General features: G+C 34.1%; 1 protein-coding gene across 1 annotated transcript; it reads left to right on the top strand.

Annotated features, from left to right (window-relative positions):
- Window positions 1-1,477: 1,477 nt before the first annotated feature.
- On the top strand, window positions 1,478-11,971 carry LOC128992480 (RNA pseudouridylate synthase domain-containing protein 1-like). Its single transcript, XM_054416071.1, has 5 exons — window positions 1,478-1,829; window positions 3,440-3,680; window positions 5,161-5,297; window positions 9,432-9,571; window positions 11,183-11,971. Exons 1-5 carry the CDS (start codon window positions 1,608-1,610, stop codon window positions 11,337-11,339), a joined length of 897 nt encoding a protein of 298 aa, XP_054272046.1. The 5' UTR covers window positions 1,478-1,607; the 3' UTR covers window positions 11,340-11,971.
- Window positions 11,972-12,064: the final 93 nt, after the last annotated feature.

Below are 12,064 nucleotides of genomic sequence, written 5' to 3'. Positions count from 1 at the left end.
TTCACTATTTCACATAAACAAAAAATACTTAATAGCCTGATATTGTTATTAAAAAACCATGGTAACAAAATTTGCTTCAGGTTCTAAAGAATATGGAGAAGTATTCCAAGTTAGATTCTTAGTAAATGCAATATTTATGCAAGAATTACATTTTTTCGAACTCGTTTTTCTCAAATCAGTGTTCTGGCATAAAGGCCCTTTTTGCAGCTACCGCCTCAATTATACAAATAAACGGTATCAGCATTCTGACACATACTTTCTCCCATAAGTTTGTCAACAACCTTTATCATGTGTAAGCGGTGAGAGTAAATATACGGAAATGGGATTTGTATAATTTTCTTCAGAATTTAAAGGACTATAACATACTACATTTTTATCAAAACCGTTCGGGCCAGTTTTGGGAAAAATCTGATTTTTCGTTATTTTATGGGGTTTTTATGGGAAAATAACATAATTTACAATTACTTTTGAACCGTAATTTTTACAGAAATGGGATTTGTACCATTTTGTTCAGAATATAAAGGACTATAACATACTAAATTTTTATCAAAATCGTTCGGGCCATTTTTGAGAAAATCTTATTTTTCCTGTTTTTTATGGGTTTTTATGGGAAAATCCCCATTAAAAATCAAAATTTCAAAAAAATGAAAAAAACACCTGGAGATACTACAGGTTAGAACCTACATACCAAATTTCATCGAAATCGGACCACAGGTGTGGTCTCTAGCTCTGTACACATCCAGACACACAGACACACACACACACACACACACACACACAGACATCACTTCGAAAACCACTTTTTTGGGTCCAGGGGGACCCAAAACGAATATATCCACTCAAAACTCAAACTCGAAAATTTTGACGAAAACAATACTTTCTCCATATACTATGGTATAGGGGGAGAAAGTAAAAATACAAATGGTCAAGGTCAACGATCAATGTTGAAGTAAGTTTAACCAACAGCAATGATAAAAGTAAAAAAAAGGAAAATTTATGTAGGCCCTAACTTGGGGATGATGCAACACCATTTAGACAAATCCAGTTCTTAAAAGAAAATCATTTGAAAAGACAGTAGAGATATGTGATATAATCAGAGTCAACTCCTGTTAAAAAAGTGGGATTCAACGATTCAACGTGGTTCAACACTAACTTACAGGTATTGCCCTTGAGTTTTCTATAGCTATAAAAGTATACGAAAAACCACAATAATCACAGTATGAAACCCACATCCTACATGCAACAATACAGTTTAGTCAGAAATGTGTAAAATATATTCTACAACAACACTTATTGAATGCAACCATGCAATGGCAGCTATAAACAGCGGTCTTATTTTAATACTTTGTTTTAAGTATCTTTTGTACTCGTTTAAAATAAAACCTGTACTCTATGCTTTTCCTTTCTATCTTCTGTTTAGCTAAAAAAAATTGTTTACAAACTCAAGCAAGTGTCAAACTAACCTATATAATATAACCTTAATTTGCTCTACAGACTGGGTCAAGTAGATTAGTTTTACAATAACTTGATATCAACAGTAACAAAATAAAACAATTTGATTAGTTTAAGATTAATGGATTCAGGTATGATGAGGGGAGTGAAAAATAATGGAGGTATTTGTGCAGGAGCTATTAACTTTTTTGGCAGTTGAATTTTCCTTACAATCTATATATCAAGTTGTTACAAAATTGCACGATGCTCTGAAGAATGGAAAGGAAATTGTTATTAAGAAGCACTCAGATCTAAACGTTGTTCATCACAGTCAAAATTTTCTAATTCTGAACAAAGGCTATGATGTTCTTATAAATAGTAATGAGCCTGGGGTTAAGGTAACTTGTCCTAAATATGCATGCTTGTTTATAGGATTAGGTTGGCATAGGCTCCTTACAGTTACTATTTAAATTACTTTTATTCTTAGTCTTGTGAATCTTGTGATTAATTAAAACCCCTCTAAACTTATACCTCTGGAGCCAGGTTATTTACATGTAGGCCTAAGCTATCACCGTTCTGTACAATAATGCTATGTAGGCTACGTGTGACTTTGTAACTAAGAGTACCTAGCCTTGTTTAGTTTAGGCCTATATAAAATGAATACATTCAGATCAACCAACAGTTACAGTTGTTTGCAGCTCCGTCCAAATATAATTCTAAATGTAGGTAAAACGTTGGGACAGATTAGAATTTGGAAGCTCAGTAAAGGCAGAAATTTTGCAGTAATATTTCTTACCACTCGATATCTCTGTCAGAAAACAGCAGTGATAGGTGCCAACAAGAAAGAGAGTGTCTACTGCAATTCAATTCTAGATTGTTAAAATTAACAGAATAGGCCTATGGTATTCTCTAAATTAGGCCTACAACTAAAACTTATCTTGTTTTTATCCGACTAAATGTATCCAACAAAAACCACATGAACCAACCGCGACACTCATGAAAAGGCCAGTCCTCATCTGATATAGTTTTTCATCTCTTCTTCCTCTTTGTATTACAAGTGTTTGATCAGAGTTCATCCATTGATTCCTTGGCCTATGCTTGGGCTGTATTTCATAGTTCATCCTATAGTTTCACTGATTTCATAAAACCCTTTTTATGGAAAATACATACAGTGTAAGGTGCCTATTAAAACAATTGCACTGTCTTTGCTATTTTACAATTTGTCCAAAAGCAATTAGAAGGTTAGTTATGACCTGAGTTGAAAGAACAAATAGCCTAAAATACAAAATAAACTGACTCCAGGGGTATCTGAATGGTTCTAGCGCTCGCCTTTAAAGTTGCCAGATCGATTTCAGTACCGGTAGTCATTTGTCATCCAACAAATTTAAACATGTCAATTACATAAAATTACACATACAAACACCAACAGGGACTATGTAAGGTTGTTACAACTTAATGTCATATTGTGGGGAAATTATCAAATTAGAGATATAGATAATATAGAAAATTAGAGATAAGAAATATTTAGTGTCTGTTCAACTATTTACCATAGTCAAATGAATATCTTTGTTATACTAGCCCTATATTATGTTTTAAAAATATAGAACACTATTCTAAAACTAAAACAATAATTTATCAACAGGACATTAAGATAAAATTGGTGATAACTGTCTTTGACATAGCGCCCAGCTTGCTCAGAATAATCTTGTGTTGTGTTTAGATTAATTGATCTGATCTAATAACGGGTAAGAGCTTAATTAATTTTAAAACAATTTCCCAAAAAAACCAAAATCTTGCATTAAAAATTGCTTTGACTCACATGTAGGTATCTGTAAAACCCATGTCATTCCACCAACTTACTGTTGATAGTAGTTTGTCAATTGTCATTAATAGTCTAAAAGAAATGTTATCAAAATATCTAGTTTACTAAGTCATTGCACTTTAGGCCTTCTGCCTTTACCGAATTGTCTTTTAAACAAAAGTTTACCTAATATTATTGGTTTTTCAGACTTTACACCATGATCTCTGCCACTCATACCCGAGTTTAGTAAATCCCAAACTGCAGCATGGATTCTACTTTACTCATAGATTGGATTTTGCCACTAGTGGTGCGATTTGTATCGCTTTGCATAAGAAAGCCTGTTCAGCAGCGTCATCTGCCTTTCAAAATAGGACTTCAAGAAAGTATTATTTAGCTCTACTGAGGGGTCATGTAGCAAAGGAAATTATGGAAATCAGCAAGGCCATAGGTTCGCAGACATTTCGTAGCTATTTTAGTGCTAAACATACTTTGCGTGCTGTAGATTTTTTTCACAATTCCTAAAGTTGAATTACAATTAAGTAGGTCTAATCTACAAAAATTATATTTAATGAAAATGCTAGTTTTAAGGCTGATTTGTACTTTGCTATAAAATTGTAATGAAGATAATTAGAATAATCTTGATCATTGTGAAGGTTATTTGTTGTAGGTAGGCTATGGTGTGCTAAGGATCCTTCATTCCTTTTGTGCCAGTATTTTTTGTACCACATGAGGTGCAGTTTTGTACCACATGAGGTGCGCGTTTGAAGCTGAATATAAATAAGCAAAATTGAGTGTAGATCAGCTGTTTCTTTAGTTAGCACTATTTTTGATTAAATTTCCGATAATCAAGAAGGACAACTGGGTCAAGAGGATATGGGTCCAGTAACCGGACGTGGATTAGCCATCCGGCAGTTACTGTCATAACCTAACCTAACTAACCAAACTTGCTGATAATGAAAAAAATCGAATGGAGGTTAAATTCTGTTCATAAAATAAAATAATAATTGCCTCAAATTCTAACAAAAGATGTACAGTTGAAGAAATGGCATTCTAAAGCCGGGTTTTCCTAGGCGCGGAGTCGGCTGGTGGAGAGAGGAACGCGGAGAGCGGACTCCACTTGTCTTAGGCAATTTAATGTTACTGTTTTCCTAGAAGCGGAGCGGAATGCCATGTTAATTTCAATTCCGCTCTCCGCTCGCCGACTACGCGCCTAGGAAAACCCGGCTTAAGCAAAATCTGACAAAAAGTTAGTGTCACCGATGGGATTCGATCTAGATACCTCTTGTACATCAGCAGAGTACTCTATCCACTTCCACTACACCACGAACACCAATGGCTGTACGTCGTATTGTTGTGTTAATGGTGTTCCGGGCCCCCACAACCCGGTGACGTCACTGCCGGACGCCTAATCCACGTTCGTTCGGTTACAGTACCGGACGCTTATCCTATGTGTTTAGGTTAGCCCTTTCTACTATCCAGCCTTTTGAAATATTACATTCTATGAAGTTAAATAATACTTAAAATTCAAAATTTATAGCCATAAAATTAGCAAAATTACAACTTACTTACTTCTTACTTCTTGGTACGTGCATCCAGCTTCAGGTAATGCCGACCGCACGGTGTCTCTCATATACAAGGTTGGCCAGTCTCCAGTAGGTGGGATCAGTTAGGATTCGTCCAAGAGTACAGTCATGTTGGAGTCTCTTCCTCAGCTCATCTCTGATATCCAACTTGCGAGTGCAATGAAGGAGGATGTGTTGCAACGTTTCTTCTTCCGTTTGACATACCAGACACAGGGGTGACTCAGCGAGTTGGAAGCGAAAGAGATATGATTGGGTTACAATATGCCCTGTAACATTTCCCTTCATCCATCCAATAGCAAAATTACAATATACCCCATTAATTGAAACATAAATTGTGCCTTACAGGAGAGGATGCCCGTGAGGTAAATGGGAGTCATCGTATGTGTACGACTGATGAGATCAGCTGTCTTTATCCTCGAACTGCTCACACCTTACTGCTGGTCCTACAGCGAGGTCTATTTGATGGTTACCCGGCTACTAAGGTACAATCAGTTTATTTAAAGTATTTAATTATTTACAAAAGAATGAATTTACTTATGAGATACGTTCCCTTCATCAAAACAGTTGTGGTAGAAAATGTTTATTCAGATACTGAAGGAGACATTCTATTATGTAACAGTTGTAGCCAGGTTGTCAGGCCTACTTAAGAACATAGTCCAATGAGCTTTTCATAGAGTAAGCTAATATTAACCCTCGAGGAGGCGCTTCACTAGTAAAACAGGAGCGGGCGCATGTGGAGTTTTATTCCGCAACAATAAAAAGCATAAATTTTACCCATTTTACTTGTTGTTACAGTATAACAAAATATTATATGTAAATGTTGAATAACCTAATCAGAAACCTAATTTATTTGTTAATAACATTATTTGTTTAACTCTATATGAGTAACATTTCAAATAATCATATTGGAAAATTTTCTAGTATAAAGGTATGTTACAAAAGAGGGCGCGTTCAGAGTTTTGTTCCGCAATAATGCAATCATACATATACATGCAAACAAAATATATTTTATAATAATTGTAAATGAAATAATAGGGGCCTACATTTAAATCTTACTAATATTATAAATGTGAAAGTTTGTGTGTTTGTTTGTTTGTGTGTTTGAAGTTCAATCACGCATAAACCACTGGACGGATTGGGCTGAAATTTGGCATGATGATAGCTTACATTCCCGATTAACATATAGGCATATTCTTATCTCAAAAATCCTTTCGGGCTCCGCCCCAGTGGCTCTGTAATTCCCCATGTTAACCTTATGAGTATTCATATTTAAAGGGAATTAAAGAATTTAGTCAGCTGTTTCAAAGTTGGTTCTATGATATGGAAAAGCATTAAAAAGTTATAAGATTTACCAACAGGGTGCAGTACTATATTTTTTTTGCATTTATGAAAACAGCTAATTTGAACTAAGCAGCAACAAAAAACTGTGATTCGCAATGAGAACTGTCAAAGTAGGATTGTTCACAGTTATGTTTATGTTTTTCATTTCATGAATAATTTGTGATATTTTGCGAATCGTTGATAATTTATTTTTCTCTATTGTTTAGGTGAAGTGGTAGAACATTATGGCTATGGTAGATGTGTAATTCTATAGAATACTGTAAATTTAAAAAAGCAAATTTTATCAAACTGTGTCCTCCCGTACGAAGGACGGGTACTCTGCTAGTATGTTTATAATTTTGTATGTATAAAATTTGACAATAGCGCATGAGGAAATAAACTCTGCGCTAAGGACTTAAGCAAAAGGGCGCACGTGGAGTAAACCTCCGCAAACTGACACCGCGTCACTGAATTGCAACTGACAACAAAATGAGGAGGAATTCGGGGGTAAAAATAGCTTAGGGGCATTCCCAGGATGGGGTGCGTGAAGTGTAGAGCCGGACTTCGACTGCCGACACCCATTGTGCATATTTATATGAACAAAAACTACAAGTGCGGAGGAAAACTCCGCAAGCGCCCTCTCGAGGGTTAAAGTTCTATTTTCTGGGTTCTGTTGCCAATAACTTTTCATACTATGATAGTTGACAGAGACATACCAAATTTAATGGTTCACAACAAGTTTTCATTCCAATTTGGCATGGTTAAACAATTGTTGGTTCATAAGGTATAAACAAGTATTTTAGAGCAGCAAATTGGTCCTCTACTCAAATTATTAGTTCTTTTTTATTCTAAAACGTTCCAGCTTTTACGCTCTTTCCATTAACACATTTTGGAGACTGAATTTTTCCCTCTAATGTATTTGAAGAGATTTCTGCAGAAATATTCATTTTGGTCCTTATCTCAACGAAAACGTGATGTCTGTGTGTGTACAGAGCAGAAAGCTAAACTTTTTTAAATCACTTCAAACTAGTACCATTTAAATCACAACATGTTTAACACACCATTTGCACTGTTGAAAAACGTTTAAGGTGGCGTTGTAAGGCTTTTGCTAAGGAAACCTTTATTAAACTTAAATACAAATTTGTCATGTAGGCTATTTTGATAATTTTGCTAGATTATACGAGTACTGTCCCTCGCCAATACAGTAGAACCCTGACTGATATCCAGCCTCGGTTTTACCCCCCCCCCCTTCTAGGAAGCCAATGTCGAAATGTTTTTCCCAGGGCTTACACACGCATGGTTGCAAGCATTAGTCTTTGCAACTTGAGTATTCTCACAATGTAGGCGGTTTGTTAATTTTCGTGTGTCACTGCTAAGTTGAGCTAGTAGGCTTAACCTCTGACAGTTGGTTATTACTGTACATTAACTGTTTTATTTAAAAAACAATGGATAAAAAAGTTTAGCAGAAACAGAAAATTATGTATGTAGGCCTACAATTCAAGGCCTAATGCTATTCAAGCATAATTTATTTAGAGTCATTTTTACCTCCATCATAATTTGACATTGGTTTATCTTATCGTACTAATATTATAAATGTGAAAGTTTGTGTGTTTGTTTGAAGTTCAATCACGCATTAACTAATGGTTGGATTGGGCTGAAATTTGGTATGGTGATAGCTCACATTCCCGATTAACATATAGACAGTTGTTCCAACCACACAAGTTGGTTCTATGATATTACATAGCATTACAAAGTTATAAGATTTAACAACAGGGTGCAGCACTGGTAATTTTTTTTCAATTATGACAACAGCTAATTTGTACCAACTAGCAAAAAGCTGTGATATACAATGAGAACTTTACTTTTTTCTATTGTTTAGGTGCAGTGGTAGAGCATAGTGACTATGGAAGATGTGCTATACCATAGCATACCGTAAATTAAAAGAACCAAATTTTCTTAAACCGTGTCCTCTCCCACTGCAAACGCAAAGCCATGTAAAAGCATTTTATAATACGTCAACCCCGTATGAAGACGGGTATTCCGCTAGAATTACCTAAAATCATGATAATTTTTAGCGAATTTCCCATACAGGGAATAAGCTATTACCGTAGTACTCATAGTAAGACCTGGACCCGGGACCGATTTTTTTTTCGTTTTGAGGTCCCTAGAGAAACAAAAACACCATCTGTTCAAATTCATATATATATATATATGTGTCGGTTAGCGCGATAACTCGAGCAAAAATGATCCGATTTTGATGAAATTTGGTACAAATGTGTAAACCTACGTTTATTCAAAAGAGTTCGCGAACCAGCATGATCGGACCATGGAAACGGGGGTTCATGGGGCTTTTATGGGGTAAAAATGGGTTTTTCCCATTTTTGACCCAAAAAACTATTAACTATAAACTATTTTGTAGAGCTTAAAAAAACAAATTATTTAGTATATTGAAGCGTTATAATGCGCCTAATGGTTACGGAGAAAATTCCAAAAAATTGTAAATTTAATATTCCCATGTTATTCTTATGGAGAATAAGTAAACTGTTGTAGTTTGCTTGTTTATAAACATATTTTGCCCAAATTTGGAAAATGTTTTTATTTCTTACTAACTATTAACATTTTACATAAAAAACACTTTTACCCTCCCTGTTGCAGCAAACCTAAGTATGTTTTAAACTGATTCTATTTAAATAGGGAATAAATGTGATATTTTTAAGGAGACATTTTAGTGTAAATCCATTCAAGGAAATGGAAATTGCTTAGTCTGCAGGTTTGCTGCGGCGGGGGTATTTTATGTTTATTACTTACCCACTTTAATTTAACCTATAAATAAAATGTTTGTTTTAGAATCATGTTTTTTTATGTTCTCAAGAGATACTTGAACTCTTCTTTTTGCTACATTTGTTTTGTACACATCATAATTAAATATAAATTATCGTATTTATAATATGTTGGTTTATCTGGCCAGGGGTTTGGTCCCGTGGTGGCCGGATATAAAGTGTTCTACTGTCATGAAAAAGCGGTTTATTATTGGGTCAAAGGGAACAAGTGGGTATCTGTATATGTTTGTGTCCCCAGGTATGTTAGTCACAACATGTTACATGCTTCAGAGCCTGTCTGAGATTGCACAATCTTACCCATGAGCTCTGTTCTCTGGCCTGCAATCTCCTCAGACTGCCCACACCTGTTTATGGTATATTCCCAAAGTAAATGCATCTGCAGGACAACTGTGCTGCTTATTGATAAATTACCGTTGATATAAAAGGTAAAATTTGGTTTTTGTCATGGTTTTACAGGTGCTTCTACAGCCAATCACCGGCCGGCGACACCAGTTAAGAGTGCACTGTTCACACATCGGCCACACTATTATCGGGGACTACACCTACAGCAGGGGCAAAGATGTTCTACCTTACAGGACATTTCTACATGCTTTTAGGTAATCATCATACAAGTAGGCCCTATTGTATTTGTATTGTACTTAAAGGGTGACGAGCACCAAATCAGTAAAATATACTACATTAGTAAGTGAAACTTCTGTAGTTAAAACACAAGAAGTATTCAACTACAGAAGTATTTTACTACTGGAGATTTGTTTGGAGAGCTCAAGTACAGGATGCTTCTTTAGTTAAAACTTCTGTAGTTTCTGTGAATACTCTGTTAGTTGTGCAGTCCCACGCAGTACATTACCTCAAAATATAGAAATACTGCAATATTTATTTGTGTTTAGTGCAAATTAGTATTAAGCTTCAAGAGTTTTGTGTTGAAAATTGGTTTTTATTGTTAAAACCTCCTGTTCAAATAGTTAATTTGTTTAATTATTTCATTTTCATTTAATTTTATCTTTTTTATATTTATTTTTATAAATTTGATTATAAAATTAATATTTAAATATTAATTTATAAATATGCGGAGAGAATAAATCCTTGTAAGGTCTAAAACGATAAACGTAGGGCACATGCAATATCTAATTTACGATTATCTTCACAGATTGAATTATTATTAGCTATTTTTAACCTCAATTAGGAAATATAGATGTAAATCATACATACACGATGTACTGTGTTAATTTATTTGTTTCAAATCGACAGCTACCCCTCTTTATTATTATCTATTACATGCGCCCCACGTTTTTTGTTTTAAATCTTACAAGTATTATTTATTCTCTCCATATATTTAAAATTATTTTCTACTTTTTAGGGCGTTTAAAAACGTGGTATTTTAAAAAAGTATTTCATGTATAAATTAGTTTCTACTTTTTTGTTTATTTTTGTTTTACTAATTAAAAATTACAGTAATAGGTAATTAATATTTCAATAGGGTCTCTCTTATCACAAACCGTACTGCATTTGGTGCATTCAATAAATAGTCTATGTAGGCCTATTCAGCATAATCCATGGTTAACATAAAAAAATAATCTACTGAAAACAATATACATGGTTAACCCTATTTAAAACGAAATACTCCATAACTTACACCTACTAGGGGGTAGGAGTATATTTTAGCACAAATTTATCATTAACTTACTAGTTTAGTACACAACTATACACTGGTGCACACCAACCTTAAATTTTCTCTGAAGAGTAATCTACAATACTCCTGGCGTAAAACACTCCTGAAGTTAGAATACTAAAATAGTGTATGTAGCAAATGAAGTCACTATTTTCCTACTACTTTAGTTATATACTATATTAGTTTGACTTTCTCCTGTTTGGTGCTCGTCACCCAAAGTATTGTATTTTAAATGCACTTTAAAATCAAACAGTACAGAAACTTGACATGTAGCCTCATTAAGCAAGATTGAATTTCCTTGAGGTTTTTAAGAGCCAAACCTCGATTAAATATACTCACCTTCAGTTATGCTGTATTATAAATTTTATCTGATAACAACCAGGCCTACACATGTAGACCCATACCATAGAGCTGGTAACTTTTATTTACAACTTTTGATGGTAAACAACTTGTCTACTGTTTTATTTCTTTCTTGTTGGAAACAAAGTACCAACTGTACTTTTTAAGTCAGTCTTAATTAAGTTTTCACATTGTTAAGGTTGATTCTACCCAACCCGGTGGAGCCAATAGACGTAGTGACACCAGATCCCTTCACTACAGGGTGTCTCAACACCTGGGTGCCAGTGGAGACTATCAACGAGTTGAACAATCATGTGTTCGACAAGCTTTGTGTCAACGGCCAAAATAATTACTGAACCAGCTTATGAGTTGTGATAATTTCTAGTCATCTACTAAGAAATAAGGAGCTTACATTTTGTACTTATTTTTTATGTAGGCCTATAGGTTTTTTAGTGTATTGGCAATTAATTTAACTAATTACTAACATGATATTACCTAGGTTTGAGACATAAGATGCATTTTTTACGTGTAAGTTTTAATCTGCTTGAAAGTGTCTTGTCAAAAAGTCAATTACAAACTTAATTTTTATCTTTGGAGAAAATTGAAACAAGGAGAAAAAATCAATATGCAAGATTTAAATTGATTGTATATTGAATAAAGGGGTATAAATAAGTTTTTCGCATCAAACATTTTACGGTATGAAGTTTGTAGAAATTGGTTTACACCCCATAACTTCACTTAATCCATAACACTTACAACAAATGAATATATATGTTTGGTTGTGTCTTTTTTTTGTTGTCTGATAAAATCCTACCTAATAAACTTTTTTTAAATCAGTTTATTTCTAAACAATCTCCCTTTGTGTAGGACTGTTGTTTGTTAAAAAGATATTTAATAAAGCTGAGTTAATATATTGTTATACCAGGGGTTCTTTTACAGGAATTTTTTTAAATGTATAAACTGATTAAAGACTTGCTTATCTTTTAAAGTGTGTCATTTTTACCCTTAAAATATCTTGTAAAAAACACAAAAAATAGTATATTTATTTCATAACAAGAGAAAGTGAGTCATTACATGATAT

The sequence above is a fragment of the Macrosteles quadrilineatus genome, unplaced genomic scaffold, assembly GCF_028750875.1.
Source record: "Macrosteles quadrilineatus isolate MER2022 unplaced genomic scaffold, UCM_ALF_1.0 Scaffold_4__1_contigs__length_99947679, whole genome shotgun sequence".
Taxonomy (NCBI): domain Eukaryota; kingdom Metazoa; phylum Arthropoda; class Insecta; order Hemiptera; family Cicadellidae; genus Macrosteles; species Macrosteles quadrilineatus.
The sequence above is the reverse complement of the archived record's forward strand: the minus strand, read 5'-3'. Positions and strand labels throughout refer to the sequence as shown.